Here is a 20,520-nt window from a genome sequence, read left to right on the forward strand (position 1 = left end):
GCGAGATGAGCGCCACAACCCCAGAGTCTGCCACGACTGGACCTAATGGTCAGGGGTCCCTTTACCTTTACCTTTTATGAGGTACCTACCAGTCGGTGTTGTGGCTGATCAATCGTACCCACCCACAACACAGGGTGTCGGTTATCCAGGTCTGACCACAACACGTGCCCTCTTTAAGGGAGGACCCAATTTATGGAACCGACATCACAATATGGACTTCCAAAGTGGTTTTGGATGATCTATTGATATACCGTATTTTTTGCTCTATAAGACTCATTTTTCCCCTCCTAAAAAGTAAGGGGAAATGTGTGTGCGTCGTATGGAGCGAATGCAGGCTGCGCAGCTATCCCAGAAGCCAGAATAGCAAGAGGGATCGCTGCTTTCGCTGCGCAGTGATCCCTCTTGCTGTTCTGGGTTCTGGGATTCAGAATATTTTTCTTCTTGTTTTCCTCCTTCAAAAGCTAGGCGCGTCTTGTGGTCTGGTGCATCTTATAGAGCGAAAAACATGGTATCACCCAGCCCTACTCTGCGGTAGGATGGGCTGTGAGAGAAGGTAGCTGAGCTACGCTCACCCATGGCTGATCGGGGAGCACCCTAACTGTTGAAATATGACGGCTCTCTTAACAGGGCATGCTGAACTGAGTGGCACCTTGATTTTGATCCCCGCCCCCTCCATAAAAAACCACACCTTGTGCTCTTTTAAGCAGCCTTGGCCAGCTGTGCTGGCAGGAGCTGGTGGAAGCTGTAGTTCACAATATCCAGAGGGCACCAGCTTGGCACCAGCATAAAGGCTGCTCTTTATGCGTGAGTTGCATGCGTGGGAATGCTTAAGGTAATAAAACTGCAGCCATTGCTGTGGTCCTGAATGGGGTAACTGTGCCCTTAAAGGACCAGGTGCGCAGCCTGGGAGTGATTTTGGACTCACAACTGTCCACGGAGGAACAGGTTAATTCTGTGTCCAGGGCAGTTGTTTACCAGCTCCATCTGGTACACAGGGTGAGACCCTACCTGCCCGTGGACTGCCCCGCCAGAGTGGTACATGCTCTAGTTATCTCTCGCTTGGACTACTGCAATGCGCTCTACGTAGGGCTACCTTTGAAGGTGACCCGGGAACTGCAGTTAATCCAGAATGCGGCAGCTAGACTGGTGACTGAGAGTGGCCGCCGGGACCACATAACACCGGTTCTGAGAAATCTGCATTAGCTCCCAGTACGTTTCCGAGCACAATTCAAAGTGTTGGTGCTGACCTTTAAAGCCCTAAACGGCCTCGGTCCTGTATACCTGAAGGAGCGTCTCCACCCCCATCGTTCAGCCCGGACACTGAGGTGAAGGTCTGAGGGCCTTCTGGCGGTTACTTCGCTGCGAAAAGCCAAGTTACAGGGAACTAGGCAGAGGGCCTTCTCAGTAGTGGTGCCTGCCCTGTGGAACGCCCTCCCTTCAGATGTGAAGGAAATAAGCAGCTATCTTCTCTTTAAAAGACATCTGAAGGCAGCCCTGTTCAGGGAAGTTTTTAAAATTTAACACTATATTGTTTTTAACACTTGATTGGGAACCGCCCAGAATGGCTGGGGAAACTCAGCCAGATGGGCGGGGTATTAATAATAATAATAATAATAATAATAATAATAATAATAATATTTATAACATTCTTCTTTGCGTGCAGAAGGTCCCAGGCTAAATTCTTGGCATTCCCAGCCAGGGCCGGGATTTCTCCCTGTTGGAAATCCTGGAGAGCTGCTGCCGTTCAGTACAGACAGTACTGGGCTAGACTGTCTGACTCTGTGCAAGGAATCTTCCCGTGTTGCTACAAATCTGTCCTCATGGCTGCGCTGCTTGCCCTCTTCCCAGGGGATGCCTGAGCAATGGGCCCGCTTGCTGCAAACCTCCAACATCACCAAATCGGAGCAGAAGAAGAACCCTCAGGCCGTGCTCGACGTCCTAGAGTTCTACAATTCCAAAAAGACCTCCAATAGCCAGAAGTATATGAGCTTCACAGGTAGGCCATGATGAATGGATGGATGAGAAACCCTTCCTTGCACAGGTAGCCAGGTACACTTGGTCAGCTTTTACTTGGTTTGCCTGTGGGGTATTTGTTGTTTTTTTGAGACACCAAGAGAATTTACACATATCCTGGCTACAAATCGACCTGCTGGATGTTCTGGTGGTGTTATTTATTTATATATATGTGTGTGTGTGTTAGGAGGATTCAGGTAAATTCAACAGTACAGTCGTACCTTGGTTTTCAAACAGCCTAGTTCTCGGACATTTCGGCTCCCTAACGAACGCAACATGGAAGTGAGTGTTCTGGTTTTCGAACGTTCTTTTGGAAGCCGAATGTCCAACAGGGCTTCCGGGGCTTCTGATTGGCTGCAGGTGCTTCCTGCAGCCAATCAGAAGCCACGCTTTTGAACATTTTAAGTGATTAAAAATGAGATGGTAGGTGCTCTCTTCTTGGTGGTTGAGGCAGGTCTGTTTTTGCCCTTCCTCAATGTGACGTTTAGGGACACAGGTGGCACTGTGGGTTAAACCACAGAGCCTAGGGCTTGCCGATCATAAGATTGGCGGTTCGAATCCCCATGATGGAGTGAGCTCCCGTTGCTCGTTCCCAGCTCCTGCCCACCTAGCAGTTCAAAAGCACGTCAAAGTGCAAGTAGATAAATAGGTACCACTGTGGCAGGAAGGTAAACGGCATTTCCAGGCACTGTTCTGGTTCGCCAGAAGCGGCTTAGTCATGCTGGGCACATGACCCGGAAGCTGTATGCTGGCTCCCTCGGCCAGTAAAGCGAGATGAGCACTGCAACCCCAGAGTCGTCTGTGACTGGACCTAATGGTCAAGTGTTCCTTTACCTTTTCCTTTAATGTGACGTTTAAGCCTCTCATACTGAGAAGTCTTTGACGGGGGACTAAAAGTGTGTAACCCTTATTAATTTAAAGGAATTTTACCCCACTCTGCAGCCAGAGCAGTTTGCAGTGGTCAGTTCTAAGATGCTCTCTGCCTTCGGCCTTAAATTAGAAAAGAAACATCACAAAAGGAAAAGGGACTGGGAGGGAGGAGGAAGAAAGCAAACTCCAGCAGTAGCTCTTGGTTACAAAGTTCTTATGGAGGAAAGGTTGTTCTGAAACAAATGGCTCTGCAGATTTAGTCTCTTTGCCTTTTCTGTTGGCGATTTTAGAGAATTGGTCTTCAGTGCTTTGATCTAGATTGCCTTTGGTTTGAATTTGATTTCATGTGTAGGGGATCTGAAAGGTGTTCTGTTTTTCTTTCCCCTTCCAGATAAATCTGCAGAAGACTATAACTCCTCCAACACGCTGGTAAGTCTAAGTTGAGTCTCGTAGCTATATCGAAGGCTGTAGTCGCAGGCGGAGTCAGCGCTAAAACCAGGAGGCTGATATGTCCCTAACTCAGGGGTGGGGAATCTGGGGTCTGCAAAGCCACCTTGCTCAGCGGTTCCTAAGCACCTGGCAATCTGCTGGTTATTGGGCGCTGCCAAGCCCTATCCTCATCACTTGGAATGCAGAACCTGTGTGACGCTTTCAATATTGAGAGATTCCAGTTTGCATGTGCCCCAGCTAGCATGGCAACATCTGGGGAGTCACAAGTTCCCCATTAACCCCCATCACTACACCAAATTTTCTTCTTCTTCTTTGGCGATCTCTCGTAGCCGAGTAAGATTGTCTTCCATGAACACGGTCTAAACAGGGAGTCTGTAAGTGACTGTGGAGGCCAATTCTGGATCCACACGTCCTTCCACAGTGGGGACATAGGTTTCCGGGCAGGAGTTGATCATGGTGAGGGTTTGCCAAGCGTGCCTTCCTCTTAGCTTGTTTCTCCCTTTCATCCTGAGTTTGAATGTCTTCAAAGTCCATGACACCTTTGGTAAAGGCTGCTCTCCAACTGGAACATTTGCAAGCCAGTGTTTCCCAGTTATCGGTGTTTATACTTCATTTTTTTATAGATTTGCCTTGAGACAGCCTTTAAACCTCTTTTGTTGACCACCAGCATTACACTTTCCATTTTTAAGTTTGGAATAGAGCAGTTGCTTTGGAAGACGATCATCAGGCATCCGCACAACATGACCAGTCCAACGAAGTTGATGTTGAGGAATCATTGCCTCAACACGGGTGATCTTTGCTTCTTCCAGTACACTGGCATTAGTTTGCCTGTCTTCCCAAGTGATATATAGAATTTTTGGGAGACGCCGTTGATGGAATCTTTCAATTTTCTCCTGGTTGAAGTGCGGAGTGTTTGAGGACCGAGACATTCGCAGGGAAACCAAAATGCTTGTTTACAAAGCTATTGTGCTACCAACCTTCCTGTATGCTTGTGAAACATGGACCACTTATAAACGCCATCTCCAAATACTTGATGGAGATGTCAGCGGAATGTGTGTGAAGACTTGATGTCCTCTTCTGAAGGGAAGGGGATGATAGGCATGTGGAGTTTTGGATTATCTGTTGCCCTGCTTCCCAGTTTGTCTGTGATTAGGCCCCTCCGATGTCACTGGCATAAAGAGAGCATTGTGATAGGTGGTGTTGCATCAGGGATGGGGGCCTGTGGCACTCGAGTTGTGGCTCCCATCATGTCTGGGGCCTGTGGCCTTTGGGGCCCGAGAACAGCTGGAGAGAAATAGGCTCCCCATCCCTGCATCACATCTTCGTTTTCCAGCCTCCACCTCTTCCATCCTACCATGGCAGATGTGCAAGTAAATGGGTAATCTCCTTTAAGATACCTTTTCTGTGCTACCCCAATGGTGGCCATAGTATACCCACCTTCGATTTCGGCCAGTTTGCTCAGTTACGCTCACTGGAGGCAGTTGGAGGATTGATGGCGGCTAACAGATTGAGGTTGAATCCTGACAAGACAGAAGTACTGTTTTGGGGGGACAGGGGGCGGGCAGGTGTGGAGGACTCCTTGGTCCTGAATGGGGTAACTGTGCCCCTGAAGGACCAGGTGCACAGCCTGGGAGTCATTTTGGACTCACTGCTGTCCATGGAGGTGGTCAATTCTGTGTCCAGGGCAGCTGTTTACCAGCTCCATCTGGTACGCAGGCTGAGACCCTCTCTGCCCGCAGACTGTCTCGCCAGAGTGGTGCATGCTCTAGTTATCTCCCGCTTGGACTACTGCAATGCGCTCTACGTGGGGCTACCTTTGAAGGTGACTCGGAAACAGCAATTAATCCAGAATGGGGCAGCTAGACTGGTGACTGGGAGCGGCCGCCGACACCATATAACACCGGTCTTGAAAGACCTACATTGGCTCCCAGTACGTTTCCGAGCACAGTTCAAAGTGTTGGACAGCAGCTCAAGAAGTTTGCTTCCCCTTTTAAAACGTTCAGGTGAGGCCTAAGGGCAGAGGGGACGTGAAATGAATCTGAAGTCAGGGAGAACCGGCAGGGCCAGTAAAAACTGTTTTGCAAATTGGGAAGTTGATCTAGTTTTGCTACTGTGGTTGTTGTTCTGTTCTTACTGGAATAAAGGAAAAACACACACACACAGACTTCTTTCTCGAGTTGAAATCGAAAACAAGCGCAGGAAAAATAGTAGGTATGATGTAATTGCATTAAAACCATCTCTTCCAAAGAACGAATAAAAATAAGACATCTGTATTTAACACCTACACATTCATCTGGCTTTCTCACTTTGGAGAGATCGTGCTCATTTTTCTTCTGCTGAAGATATTGTTGTGGACTCTCCTTCCTCAGAGATTTTTAAGCAGAGGTTGGATGGCCATCTGTCACGAGTGATTTAGTTGTGATTCCCACACTGCAGGAGGTTGAAATAGATCATGGGTAGACGAACTAAGGCCCGGGGGCCAGATCTGGCCCAATCGCATTCTAAATCTGGCCTGCGGACGGTACAGGAATCAGCGTGATTTTACATGAGTAGAATGTGTCCTTTTATTTAAAATGCATCTCTGGGCTATTTGTGGGGCCTGCCTGATGTTTTTACATGAGTACAACGTGTGCTTTTATTTAAAATGCATCTCTGGGTTATTTGTGGGGCAAAGGAATTCATTCATACCCCCCCCCCAAAAAAAAATATAGTCCGGCCCCCCGCAAGGTCTGAGGGATGGTGGACTGGCCCCCTGCTGAAAAAGCTGGCTGACCCCTGGACTAGATGAACCTCGGGGTCCCTTCCGACTCTAAAATTCCATGATTCTACGATATCCTGCAAGGCAGCAGAGATATAGGATCAAAAGCCCTCCTTAAAAATGTGGATTTATCAGGGACTGAGGGAAGTTTTAACTTCTCCCTGTCTTCCCCAAGTGTTCCAGAAATGAGTGCTTGCCCACCAGTTTTCTCCAGAAGCAGGGAGGAGCAAGAATTTGCCCAGACACTTTCTGCCACCTTCCAAACTCTTTTCAAGACTTCAGTGGAGGTGCCCTCTTTCCACCTGGCCCATCTAAAAGAATAAGCGTTTTATTGTCGTTTAGTTGTGCCTGACTCTTCGTGACCCCATGGACCAGAGCACGCCAGGCACTCCTGTCTTCCACTGCTTCCCGCAGTTTGGTCAAACTCATGTTTGTAGCTTCAAGAACACTGTCCAACCATCTCGTCGTCTGTCGTCCCCTTCTCCATGTGCCCTCCATCTGTCCCAACATCAGGGTCTTTTCCAGGGAGTCTTCTCTTCTCCTGAGGTGGCCAAAGTCTTGGAGCCTCAGCTTCAGGATGTGTCCTTCCAGTGAGCACTCAGGGCTGATTTCCTTCAGAATGGAGAGGTTTGATCTTCTTGCCGTCCATGGGACTCTCAAGAGTCTCCTCCAGCACCAGAATTCAAAGGCATCAATTCTTTGGCAATGGAAGTGGTCCAGCTCTCACTTCTATACATCACTACTGGGATGCGTTTTATTTGTCAGGTACAAAAGGCATGTGGCGTTCTTATTACCCAGCAGGTGAGACAGCAGTGTTTCCCGAACAAAAGAAGTCCGGGGAGAGCGAGCGAGAAAGTGCCCAGCGAGAGTTTTGATAACCGGAGCAATCAAAGCAGTTGGCGTGGGCCGTCGGCTAAACTGTCCTTCGTTAGCATGGCAAGAGCATGTTGCTGTGCCAACGAACTGCCTTTGATGTCGTCTGGTGGTTTTTCTAAAGAGCGAGTCTGGGGGAAATGGCTTCGCTCTCAAGCGTGGCGGTGGCAAATGGTCTCTTCCCTCCCCTTGCCCCCGGCGCTTCTGTTTTAAAAATAAATGGCTGTTTATAAATTATAATAACCACCTGAAGTTAGGGAAAGGTTCAGCCTTTTGGAAGCACGGGTCTGATTACAAAACATAACAAATGGTTGCCTTTTCTTTGAATAATTTAATTGGCCGACCTGTATCTTTCTTTGTTGTTGTTGTGTAGTCTTTTAGTCGTGTCCGACTCTTCGTGACCCCATGGACCAGAGCAACCCAGGCACTCCTGTCTTCCACTGCCTCCCTCAGTTTTGTCAAACTCATGCTGGTAGCTTCGAGAACACTGTCCAACCATCTCGTCCTCTGTCGTCCCCTTCTCCTTGTGCCCTCCATCTTTCCCAACATCAGGGTCTTTTCCAGGGAGTCTTCTCTTCTCCTGAGGTGGCCAAAGTCTTGGAGCCTCAGCTTCAGGATCTGTCCTTCCAGTGAGCACTCAGGGCTGATTTCCTTCAGAATGGAGAGGTTTGATCATCTTGCAGTCCATGGGACTCTCAAAAGTCTCCTCCAGCACCATAATTCAAAAGCATGTCTCTTTCTTTAATATGCCCAATTTATAGCCTTATCCATACATGCAGTTTCACAAGCCGCCAAAAGACGTTCCTTGTGGAACGGACTCCCTTGGGATGTTGTGGACTCTCCTTCCTTGGAGGTTTTTAAGCAGAGGTTGGGTGGCCATCTGTCATGGCTGCTTTAGTTGACATTCCCTCATTGCAGGGGGGTTGGACTAGATGACCCTCGGGGTCCCTTCCCAATCCACAGTTCTGTGATTCTTTATAGAAGACACAGATACTGTCCCTTTTTTCCAAGACCACCTTTGCTGCCACCAAAATATTAAGCGTGAATATCTTCTTTGCTCAGTCCAGTCTGGGTGGGGGCCTGTTTTAAGATAATTCTTGAATCACCCATGCTTAGATTCACATGAGTTACCTGAAAGATTTCTGTATTGCATTCCACCAAGGGACCTTGAGCTTTGACCACCTGATAGGATAGGATAGGATAGGATGGAATAGGGACTGAGCCTCTTGGGCTTGCCGATCAGAAGGTCGGCGGTTCAAATCTGTGCTACGGGGTGAGCTCCCGTTGCTCTGTCCCAGTTCCTGCCAACCTAGCAGTTCGAAAGCACACCACTGCCAGTAGATAAATAGGTACCACTGTGGCAGGAAGGTAAATGGCGTTTCCGTGCACTCTGGTTTCTGTCACAGTGTCCCGTTGCGCCAGAAGCGGTTTAGTCATGCTGGCCATATGACCCGGAAAGCTGGCTGTGGACAAATGCTGGCTCCCTCGGCCTGAAAGCGAGATGAGTGCCACAACCCCATAGTCATGTTTGCCTGGACTTAACCATCCAGGGGTCCTTTACCTTTTTACCTTATAGGCTGCAAATCTGCAACATTAGCACTGTACTTTCCTACCGTCTACGTGTGGGTGGGCAAACTGCAGCTGTGCGGCACAATGTGCCCTCTCTCGAACCCAGACCCCTTTCAGTGGACCACCCTGTTCTCTTGTCAACTACCCTGATAATGCTTCCGGCTTGCTTGCTTGCCTCTGTGGATCTCTGACTTCTGCCTGCCTGGAATGCAGCCAGCTGTACGAAATGACATCCATGGTCCCGCCCATGTTTTTCCTCTGGCCCCGCCCACCATTGGCATGTGGCCCCTGAAAGCCTTCCCAATAGAGAATGTGGCCCTCGGACTCAGGAACGTCCCCCACCCATGATCTAGCAAATTGACCTGAAATACATCAGCTTTTGTGACATCGTCGGTAGAGCCTGGTTCTCTTAATCTCAGGGTTGTGGGTTCAAGTCACACGTTGGGCAAAAGATTTCTGCATTTTAGGGGGTTGGACTAGATGACCCTCGTGTTCCCTTCCAATTCTATGATTCTAAACATTACTTCCTTCAAGGTCTGCAGTCTCCTCCCCACCTCCTTTTTTATAAAGTGTCTTCTTTTTATGAGGAAGAAAGAAAACAGGCCGGCTGGAGTTTGCCAGCAGGAGAAAAACTGATTAAGAGGAAAGTTTGGCTTTCCTTGGCAAAACAGCTGTCGTTATCATGCAGTTTGTACGTCAATTTTGCCAGTTCCACATAGTCCATCAATTTCTCTTGCCACTGTTCTTTTGTTGGGGTTTCTTCATTCTTCCATCCTTGTGCTATTAAGACTCTTGCCACCGTTGTCACGTACATAAATAAATATGTTCTTGATTTTCCTTTGCAGGTCTTTTTCTACCATCCCTAACAAAAATGCTTCTGGGTTTTGTTTTGTTTTTTACAAATGTTAATTTAAACATTTTCTTCAACTCATGGCCTGCTATACATTCCCACCCAGATACGCTATGCCCACAACTTACACGTAGGTTCCGGGGATCATGCCTGCAGCGAAGATTGCGCCTAATCAAAACACATTAGGTTCAACGGCGGGTGGGATTGCCAAAGCCTTTTCCCCCCCAGATGCCCGTCACTTTTATAATATTCTTAAATTTGTTTCGCCAAGCGTGTGAAAGTCAAGGCGCACAAGTTAAATGCGCGTAAATTGAGAGCTTGCCGTGGTTTCGTTTCCCTCCTCCTAAGCGCCTCTCTTTTCCATGCAGAATGTGAAGGCGGTATCTGAGACCCCCGCCGTGCCCCCTGTGTCGGAGGACGAAGATGATGAAGACGATGCTGCCCCTCCCCCGGTCATCGCTCCCCGACCTGAGCACACGAAATCCGTAAGTAGAAATCTCAAAGCAGCTGGGCTCCCACTTGAGTAAAGCATTGGGCCTTCGGAGAATTGATTCGAGTGTCTTCTGCCCCACAAGTATAATGTCGTCTGGGTGAAGGATGGACCCCTACCCATTGCATGAACGGAACCACAATAATAAAAAAATATTATTATATAAATTATGAGTAGGGATTTGAACTCTGCCCAGCTCCATCCCTGAAGCGCAGCTCCACTGCTTAAAAGTGCAGAATTATGTTATTCAGTAGCTGGATAGCCAGATGCCTGAAACTTGGGTCTCCAGCTGTTTTTGGACTACAATTCCAAAAGTCAGGGATGATGGGAATTGTAGTCCCAAAGCAGCTCGAGGGCCAAATTCGGCCATGCCTGTTTAGGCCAACTTTTTAAACACCCACCCACTGGATTTTCAGTTTTGGAGTCACTTTTCACAGGACTGCAGCACTGTGTACTGCAGTGGTGAATCTCAGGAAGTTTGGGACTAAGCGAGAATCTCCTTTTTAGCCGCTTGTAGTGTCTGATTCACCTCAGAACTATTTACATATATATTCTACCTCCCCTCCCCGCAGATATACACCCGGTCGGTGATCGAACCCCTTCCTCCAGCCCCGACCCGAGACGTGGCCACCTCTCCGATCCCATCGCCTTCCGAAAACAGCACGACCCCTCCAGACACGTTGGCAAGGAGTACGGAGAAGCAGAAAAAGAAACCCAAAATGACAGACGAGGAAATCTTGGAGAAATTAAGTAAGTCTTCTCACTGCTGGGTTTTTCAAATGGAACCTCAGGGAAATGGATATATTTCAGGTCACCTCACACTGTGAGGTTGTCGCCACTTCACAACTGCGCTCCCCTCCCTCTCTCACACACACACACACATTCTCCTCAGGCTCCACCTTGTGCTCCAGCCGAAGTGCAAAATTTAGCACTTTCATGACACCGAAGAGATGTTTTCGTTCTTCAAAACCCCCCAGCTTTCTGAATCCTCTCCCAGTGGTGTCAGCTGGTGGGTTCAGCTTCTTCAAAGGAGGAGAGATGCTCTCTCTGTGTGTGTTTGTGTTAGGTGTGAATGTCAGAGCTAACCTAGAAACTCCTTTCAGTTTCAAAACCCTGGTATGTGTGAGGCTGTATTCTACCCTTGCTGGGGAATGCAAAAACATTTCAAATGCAAGAGCGGCCCTGTTGGATGGGAACAAAGCCATCCTGTTTTCCAGAAGTGGTGAACCAGACGCTTCGAGAAAGCATTCTGGTTGTGTGCGAATGCAACAGCCTTCTCATTGCTGCCTGTCCTCTGACCCACACCCCACTATATAAACTGCATTTTCGTGCGCTGCTCTGGTTTGCCAGAAGCGGCTTAGTCATGCTGGCCACATGACCCGGAAGCTGTACTCCGGCTCCCTCGGCCAAAGCGAGATGAGCACCACAACCTCAGAGTCGGTCACGACTGGACCTAATGGTCAGGGGTCCCTTTACCTTTAACATGAATTTCATTATCGAACGAGACCATTGATCCATAAAATGAAAGCAATAAACAATGTACTGTGGTCACACAATCAATCAATCAATCAATCAATCAATCAGTAGCTGAACTGGGTTCCACACAGTCACAAAAACAAAAAAGATCCGCAAAAACGCAAAATAAATAGCAAAACCAGACAGACCTCAGTGTAACCCTCAAAATGGAAGTGGGGCACTCAAATCGGAAGCGTAACACTCAAAACGGAGCACGTTCGGCTTCTTCAAAAAGTCCGCAAATCGGAACTCTTAGAGTTTGCAGTGTTTGGGTTGCGAGTTGTTTGAGTACCAAGGTGTTTGAGAACCAAGGTACCATTGTATTTGCAAACTTTGACAAAGCCTAGGGTTTGCAGTGGGCCGGTAAGGAAATCAACAACCTTTAGAGCGTCCCCGTCCAAAAACACCCCACAGACAACTTGCTCGGTATCGTAGAATTGTAGAGTCGCAAGGGCCATCTCTCCCATCTATGAGACATATCTTATAATTTCTGTTCATATGTCTTAGTTGTAGTGGATTGGGATCAGCACGGGACTCATATATACCCCGTATATAATGCATATTTGTGTTAGAATTCCTGCTCCACGATTGCAGTCATGGGATTTTTGCCTATCACATGACATGGTATGTTTTGACTCCACAAAGTGGGAAGTGACGGAGACAGGATGTTTGTGTTACTGTGTTCTGTGAAGTGGGACTATATTGTCCTTCTTTCTTTTTCTCTTTGCTGTCTGATGCTAGAGAGAGAGGGAGCCATGTTGCAGTGCTCCGTGTGTGTTTATATGTAAATAAAGTAGATTAGCCAAAATGCTGAGTTGCTGAGGTCTGTTACGCAACTGTGAAGACTCTGCGGATCCCTAAGTGTGCCGATGTCTGTTGGCATCGGTCACTGTGATGTTCGGACTGAAGAAAGCTTTTGAAGCTCCCGAATGATCGACCAGGGGGGAGGGAACATGCCAGTCGGGCATGTGTCTCTGCCAGGGTCCTACTCGAGTGTAGGACGAGCTCCTGACAATTTGATGCAGGCACCCTGAAGGCAGCTCATATAAAGGACGAAAGCAGCAGCGGCACATTGATTAATGTATCAGCTAACAGCTAAAGCAATATTCCTGAATACCAGGGAACTTTAAATCACAAGACAACAGGAACGGTTTTGCCCGGTGCCTAAGAGGCAACAAAGATGGCACCAGGTGAACGTGTCCTTAGTTTATCTGCTTAGCGAAGCTAATTGCATTCCCAGGGGTCTGAGGTCTTGCAAGGAGCTCTGATTAGCTCAGATTCTGTCATGCTTGCTTTTGAATTTGTTTGTTCAGGAGAGCTGAGCTGCCTTCCAAAGCTCTTTCATTTTATCCTAATTTTTGTTTTCCTTCTTTTTTTTTTTGAAGGAGGTATTGTGAGTGTGGGTGACCCCAAGAAGAAATATACAAGTTTTGAGAAGATCGGGCAAGGGTTAGTATATGGTTTCCGGCTTCCTTCACCTCTTCTGCCTTCAGCATGAAATGAGCATGGAACTGGAATTGCTCAAAATGCATTTTATCCTTTCCTAGAGCATAGCGACCAGTTGTGATGGCTTATTAAAGGTAAAGGTAAAGGTACCCCTGCCCGTACGGGCCAGTCTTGACAGACTCTGGGGTTGTGCGCCCATCTCACTCAAGAGGCCAGGTGCCAGCGCTGTCCGGAGACACTTCCGGGTCACGTGGCCAGCGTGACATCGCTGCTCTGGCGAGCCAGAGCCGCACACGGAAACGCCGTTTACCTTCCCGCTGGTAAGCGGTCCCTATTTATCTACTTGCACCCGGAGGTGCTTTCGAACTGCTAGGTTGGCAGGCGCTGGGACCGAGCAGCGGGAGCGCACCCCGCCGCAGGGATTCGAACCGCCGACCTTTCGATCGGCAAGTCCTAGGCGCTGAGGCTTTAACCCACAGCGCCACCTGCGTCCCCGTGATGGCTTATTACTGAATCCCAATTGTCTGTGCTCTCAGGTATGTGACTGAATGCCTGAACACAATTGTGACTTATTAAAATTTAAAAATCCCTGGGCTGTTTCCCAGTTTGATTAGGTGTGACGAGATGACTCTACAGTTCTATAAAATCATAGGATTGTAGCTCTGGAAGGGACCCCAAAGGTCACCCAGTCCAACCCCCTGCAATGCAGGAATCTTTCCGCCCAATGTAGGGTTCGAACCCACAACCCTGAGATTAAGAGTCTCATGCTCTCCAGCTGCTGAGCTGTGAAAAAGCAGTCTTAGTTGATTTGATTGACTCAAATCCACATCTTCTGGTAGAAAACAGCAGTTTTAAAGAAACCAAAGCATATACCGTATTTCCCTGTCTATAAGATGCTGCCCCCCATGTATAAGATGCCCCCTATTTTGTGGGGACTCCAATTTAAGGGATGCGGGTGGTGCTGTGGGTTAAATCACAGAGCCTAGGACTTGCCGATCAAAAGGTCGGTGGTTCGAATCCTCGCAACAGGATGAGCTCCCGTTGCTTGGTCCCTGCTCCTGCCAACCTAGCAGTTCGAAAGCATGTCAAAGTGCAAGTAGATAAATAGGTACCGCTCTGGCGGGAAGGTAAACAACATTTCCGTGCGCTGTTCTGGTTTGCCAGAAGCGGCTTAGTCATGCTGGCCACATGACCCGGAAGCTGTATGCTGGCTTCCTCGGCCAGTAAAGCGAGATGAGCGCCGCACCCCAGAGTCGGTCACAACTGGAACTAATGGTCAGGGTCCCCTTTACCTTTTACCGATTTAATAAAATGGGGGGAGATACTATCCGTGTATAAGACGAGCCAAGATTTTGAACCTTAGTTTAGAGCAGGGGTTAGCAAACTTTTTCAGGAGGGGTCAGGTCCACTGTCCCTCAGACCTTGTGGGGGGCTGGACCCACCGCCTCCTGAAAGCACCCCCCCTCCCGAAAGGTCCCCTGGCCTATGCCACTCAAGCCGCAGCCACTGATGCTGCCTCTTCTTCGGCAGCGGCAGCGTCCTCTGTCTCTGTGGGGCACAGAGCCCAGGCCGTTGGCCTGGGCGGCGGAGGCAGCCTCCACACCGCTGCCGTTTCCTTCCTGCTCTGCCGCTTCCTCCCTCTTGACCACCTTAGCAGGAAGGAAGAGGCGGTGCCCAGAGGTGTCCACGGCTTCCTGCAGCCAATCAGAAGCCGTGCCACGTCGTGGAAGTCAGTCTCCGCACGGCGAGGCCTATGCACTGCGCCTGTTTACCTATGGGGGCTTGGTGAAGAGGTTGACTCACAGTCCGAGCTGTGAAAATCTTCAGCCGAGGCGAGCTTTTGCCTTGATGTCACGTGAAATGAGCTGGCAAGCGTTTGCAGAGAGCAGTTCAGAGAAAGTCTAGCTTAAGCATGTTAAAATTAGCTGAATGTTTGCCTCTAAAACAGTGAAGGTGAAAAGGTGCGCACACTATTCCTTTTGTGTGTATGCGTGCGCACAAACGCTCTTGACTCTCACAGCTATTGTGTTCACCTTCTCTATGGTCTATTCTGGGGCTGCTAACTTTCCCTCCCAGCGTGATCCCAACCAATTAGTGATGGTCGTGAGAGCAGAATGATGTCACAGCGCCATACAACCAATTGGCTCTTGCTGTGCAGTGATGCCGCCAAAGGGAAACAAAGCCTCAGTGAAAAACCCAAGAATTCTGAATCTCTGCTGGAATGACTAACCTTGGCTTCCTCCTACTGACTACCAAGCTTTCGCATACCTAAGTTGCTTGCGGGCCACTTAACTTGAGTTATTCTTTTTCCAAAATTTGCTCTATCTGTGGTTGTTTTTAGCTGAATCTGGCTTGCAACAGACTAACTTCCCCTGAAGGCCTATAACGTAGTTGCAGAATATCTGCTTTATGCGCAGGTATTTAACTCACCATAGCATCTCCAGATAGGATCATTCCCTGCTTGCAACCTTAGAGAGCCACTCCCAGTCCGTTCAGACAGTGCTAAGGTGTTGTTGTTTAGTCGTTTAGTCGTGTCCGACTCTTCGTGACCCCATGGACCAGAGCACGCCAGACACTCCTGTCTTCCACTGCCTCCCGCAGTTTGGTCAAACTCATGTTGGTAGCTTCGAGAACACTGGCCAACCATCTTGTCCTCTGTCGTCCCCTTCTCCTTGTGCCCTCCATCTTGCCCTAGCATCAGGGTCTTTTCCAGGGAGTCTTCTCTTCTCATGAGGTGGCCAAAGTCTTGGAGCCTCAGCTTCAGGATGTGTCCTTCCAGTGAGCACTCAGGGCTGATTTCCTTCAGAATGGATGTGTTTGATCTTCTTGCAGTCCATTGGACTCTCAAGAGTCTCCTCCAGCACCAGAATTCAAAAGCATCAATTCTTTGGCGATCAGTCTTCTTTATGGTCCAGCTCTCACTTCCATACATCACTACTGGGAAAACCAGAGCTTTAACTAGACGGACCTTTGTTGGCAAGGTGATGTCTCTGCTTTTTAAGATGCTGTCTAGGTGCTGTCTAGTGCTAAAGTAGATGGAGCAATGGTCTGATTCTGTATAAGGCAGCTTCCTATGTTCCTGTTACCGGGGGTGACTGGTTATTTAACTAGCTTCCCTGGCGTTCTTAGAAGAGCAATGTCATTTTGCAGTCACAGCAAAAGGAGGACACAAGGAGAAGGGGACGACAGAGGGTGAGATGGTTGGGTAGTGTTCTCGAAACTACCAGCATGAGTTTGACCAAACTGCAGGAAGCAGTGGAAGACAGGAGTGCCTGGCGTGCTCTGGTCCAGGGGGTCACGAAGAGTCGGACACGACTAAACAACAACAAAAAGTCCATGATCGGTCAGAGAATAATGGATGGAGACAGGATCCAGTGGAAGAAAGGCAGATTTTGTTTTTAGGTTGCAGCAGACACACACACACCCCTTCCAAGGAGGTGAGGACAAAGAACCAAGTGCACAGGAACCTTTAATTATTTTAGGCGTTGCCCAACCCCTTAGCTAAAGACCACCCAAAAAGCCCCATTCATACATGACAGAAAGAGGCAGCTCTCTCCTGTCTGTCAAGATGACCTGATAATGTTTTAACAATTGCATTACCTGGGTTGCCTGGCCATTCTTTTGAGACGGTAAGTAGGTCACACAGGCCTTACCCTATTCATACAGAAAATATACCCTTAAGACAGGATTTGTATGATTTGTAAGTGAAAAGAACTAAGGGGAAAGGTTTCTCCAATATATTTGCTTCCGCAGAGGAAATATTTGGGGTCATGAAGAATCAAGATGGCTTCAGGATTGCTTTCCTGTACTATTTCAGATGTGGGATTTATATACTTGGAGTACGTGTGTTTTACCTTGTGCCTTTATGAACATTTATTTATTGAACATTTACAATAATAGCATGCCTTAGCGGGTTGTCCTTTCTTTCAGAGCTTCAGGGACAGTTTACACAGCGATCGATGTAGCTACAGGTCAGGAGGTAAGTGTTATGGGGATACTGGAGCTGTTTCACTAAATGAGAGATGCTTTGATTTTGAGCCTCTCTTCTCGATCCCCGCTCCCCGATTCCCTCCAATTCAGAATTGTGAAAAGGGACACAAGAGCTGGAAACTTAAATTAGACCCAGCTTCAAACAACTAGAGACTTAATTGTAATTATTCCTCTTCCCTCTTCCCCGCCTTCATTTCAGGTTGCAATTAAGCAGATGAACTTGCAGCAACAGCCCAAGAAGGAGCTGATAATTAATGAAATTCTCGTCATGAGGGAAAACAAGAACCCCAACATTGTCAACTATCTGGACAGGTATCCGCACTTTTTTTCTAAGAGGGAATGTCATGTGTACAAGATTCAGGGCAGATGAAAGAAAGCACTTATTTACTAAGCGTGTTGTTAAACTGTGGAACTCTCTGCCACAAGAAGCAGTGGTGGCCACCAGATTGGATGGCTTTAAAAGAGGATTGGACAAATTCAAGGAGGAGAGGGCTATTGAAGGCTACTAGCTGTGATTGCTGTGTTCTACACACAAGGTTCCAGTAGTGATGTATGGAAGTGAGAGCTGGACCATAAAGAAGACTGGTCGCCGAAGAATGGATGCTTTTGAATTATGGTGCTGGAGGAGACTCTTGAGAGTCCAATGGGCTGCAAGAAGATCAAACCTCTCCATTCTTAAGGAAATCAGCCCTGAGTGCTCACTGGAAGGACAGATCGTGAAGCTGAGGCTCCAAGACTTTGGCCACCTCATGAGAAGAGAAGACTCCCTGGAAAAGACCCTGATGTTGGGAAAGATGGAGGGCACAAGGAGAAGGGGATGACAGAGGACGAGATGGTTGGATAGCGTCTTCGAAGCTACCAGCATGAGTCTGACCAAACTGCGGGAGGCAGTGGAAGACAGGAGTGTCTGGCGTGCTCTGGTCCATGGGGTCACGAAGAGTTGGACATGACTAAACGACTAAACAACAACACACACAAGGTTGGAGGCAGTATTGCTTTTGAATGCCAGTTTCTGGAGAGAAGGGCTCTTGTGCTCAAACTTGGTTAGGGACAAAACCTGATTGGAATACTAGATGTGCCTCTTTGTAGTATTGACCAGAGGAGGGGAGAAGGTAGATTGAGATCTGCTGGCAGATATTGGGGCAGTTTGAAATAGATCAGTGCTGATTTCTGACCCACCGTTGCTTAATAATGGCAACTACAAAATGACAACAGCAAAATGTAAAAATGGGAGGGAACTTTGGAGTGAGCTCTGTTCAGTTTTGGCATTTGAAATGAATTCCCCGGTTAGGAATTCATTAATTCCAAGTGCCTGTCTTTGGCCCCTGACCTCTATTTGGTGAATCTTGAGTGTCTAGTAAAAATAAAATAAAGCGAATTCCACAAGCCTCAAGTCTGCCTGCCTCTGCAACACAGAATCCCAACCACAAAAAGGCCTGAAGTTTACATCTGTATGCTTTGCACATATCCAAGTCCCCCCCCCCAATTTTAGTTTTTGTATATCATATCTGTTGATGCCTCCTTCTAGTGTGTGGATGATGCAGTTTTGGCCGCATAAAGAGCCTCAGAGAATATCTGCTGTTACTATGCAAGTTACATGCACTTTAAAAAAAAAAAGGGGGGGGGGAGAGACGATTTACTTGGAGAACAATGGCGTCCCTGATTAACATTCTCTTGAGCAAGGAATGTACACATCTCATGTTGGCCCAAACTGTCTTTTAAAATTAAACCACAGTTCAAAAGTTGAGAGGAGCATTATTTTTTTAGCAGCTTCTGAAGACCAGTGGTTTCCCCACAAAATGTGTGTCTTATTTTCCCCACCAGTAGTTTCCCCACCTCCTAAGTAGGATAGTAGCTTTGCGCAATAACAAAGGATAATCTCTTCAGGAGACAGGAAGATCTTCTTAACTTGATGCAGCCTCCAACTTTAGTGGACTTTGATTAAGAACATAAGAGCCTGTTGGATCAGGCCTGACTGTTAATGGGGAGGGAACAAAAAACTTTGGAGGTGGACTGGAGTATGGCAGAAGGGGGCATGGCTGGCTGACTGGCTGGCTGGAACAGGAGTGGCCACGTTCAGACATTTTTGGAATAGGGTAATATAGGGTAATAGCGGGTGGCGCTGTGGTCTAAACCACAGAGCCTAGGGCTTGCCGATCAGAAGGTCAGTGGTTCGAATCCTTGCAATGGGGTGAGCTCCCGTTGCTCAGTCCCTGCTCCTGCCAACCTAGCAGTTAGTTTGAAACCAAGTAGATAAATAGGTACTGCTCCGGCGGTAAGGTAAACGGTGTTTCCGTGCGCTGCTCTGGTTTGCCAGAGGCGGCTTAGTCATGCTGGCCACATGACCCGGAAGCTGTCTGCGGACAAACGCCGGCTCCCTCAGCCTATAGAGCGAGATGAACATGCAACCCCAGAGTCGTCCATGACTGGACCTAACGGTCAGGGATCCCTTTACCTTTACCTTTTAATATTGAATGATAAAATTAAGTATGTGATTGGAGATTGTTCAGCGAACATGGCAATGGATCATTAACCAATGTGAGCAATTCAATAAATAATATTAGAATCATAGAACTGTAGAGTTGGAAGGGACCACGATGGTAATCTCTTTGAACCCCCTGCAATGCAGGGATCTTTTGGGCAAAGTGTGTCTTGAACTCACAACCCTGAGAGTTGCACTCTGTACCAACTGAGCTATCCCAGCAACCTATTTAATCCCGTTCAAGCACTATGTACTTTGACACCGCAGAGGATCACGTTTGCAAAAACGTGGAAGAGTAGCCGAGGAAGAAAAGAATCAGTTGGAAGTCGTAACAGTAAGAAAGAAGCCCACGGGAACAGATGGCAGTTGTCAGGTTGACAATGATCTGTTTTTTTTAGAAAGGGGAATTGGCGACCTCTTATAAAAAAACTATTGAGAAGCTGGTGACCATACGGTCCTAAGACATTGGATGCTGTGAGTTCAGCTCAGAAGGGGGAGCATCATCTTCCTGCTAGCTTCTAGACCTGCTGCTTTTGGCTCGTTTTCTTTCCTCCGGGGAGGAGAAGTCGCTGCTGCTCTGAGCGCTTCGCTTCCTCCTTTCCCAGTGGGGCAGAAGTTGCAGTGGGGCCAGCTGAGCTGCTTTTGCCAGAAACATGTTTGTGCTGAGATTTTCTGGACTGAAAAAGTCCCCTGCTGCGGCTGTCCCCGAAGCAGCCATCACAGATGCCCTTAGCTGTCACAGTTCTCAGGCAGCCTGGTCCCTGTTCATTCATCTAAAGCCGTTTTAGCCTATTCTGAAAAACAGCACTGAGTTGTTTTGGTGGGGAGGAGGACAGAAACACCAGGATATTTTCGTTAAGAGATGGGGCACCTGTGAAAATTCATGGGTGGAAACGAAGGGTGGGGAAATTATTTTTTGCTCTATAAGACTCACTTTTCCCCTCCTAAAAAGTAAGGGGGGATGTGTGTGCGTCTTATGGAGCGAATGCAGGCTGCGCTGCTATCCCAGAAGCCAGAACAGCAAGAGGGATTGCTGCTTTCACTGCGCAGCGATCCCTCTTGCTGTTCTGGCTTCTGAGATTCAGAATATTTTTTTTTCTTGTTTTCCTCCTCCAAAAACTAGGAGTGTCTTGTGGTCTGGTGCGTCTTATGGAGCGAAAAATACGGTAACCTCGAAACATAGGAAAGGGGCTCGTCCTGAGTCAGACCACTGG

General features: G+C 48.0%; 1 protein-coding gene across 2 annotated transcripts in view; it reads left to right on the forward strand.

Annotated features, from left to right (window-relative positions):
* Window positions 1-20,520, forward strand: part of PAK1 (p21 (RAC1) activated kinase 1) — a 98,331-nt gene that overhangs the window by 66,379 nt on the left and 11,432 nt on the right. For both annotated transcript variants that reach the window (XM_083736837.1, XM_083736836.1), the window contains 7 exons: window positions 1,849-1,996; window positions 3,275-3,312; window positions 9,752-9,868; window positions 10,446-10,623; window positions 12,774-12,837; window positions 16,765-16,813; window positions 17,024-17,136. In XM_083736837.1, the coding sequence (XP_083592963.1) occupies window positions 1,849-1,996; window positions 3,275-3,312; window positions 9,752-9,868; window positions 10,446-10,623; window positions 12,774-12,837; window positions 16,765-16,813; window positions 17,024-17,136 (707 nt within the window). The remainder of the gene's footprint in view (window positions 1-1,848; window positions 1,997-3,274; window positions 3,313-9,751; window positions 9,869-10,445; window positions 10,624-12,773; window positions 12,838-16,764; window positions 16,814-17,023; window positions 17,137-20,520) is intronic.

The sequence above is a fragment of the Podarcis gaigeae genome (genome assembly GCF_964106915.1).
Source record: "Podarcis gaigeae genome assembly, chromosome: 4".
In the NCBI taxonomy this organism is placed as follows: domain Eukaryota; kingdom Metazoa; phylum Chordata; class Lepidosauria; order Squamata; family Lacertidae; genus Podarcis; species Podarcis gaigeae.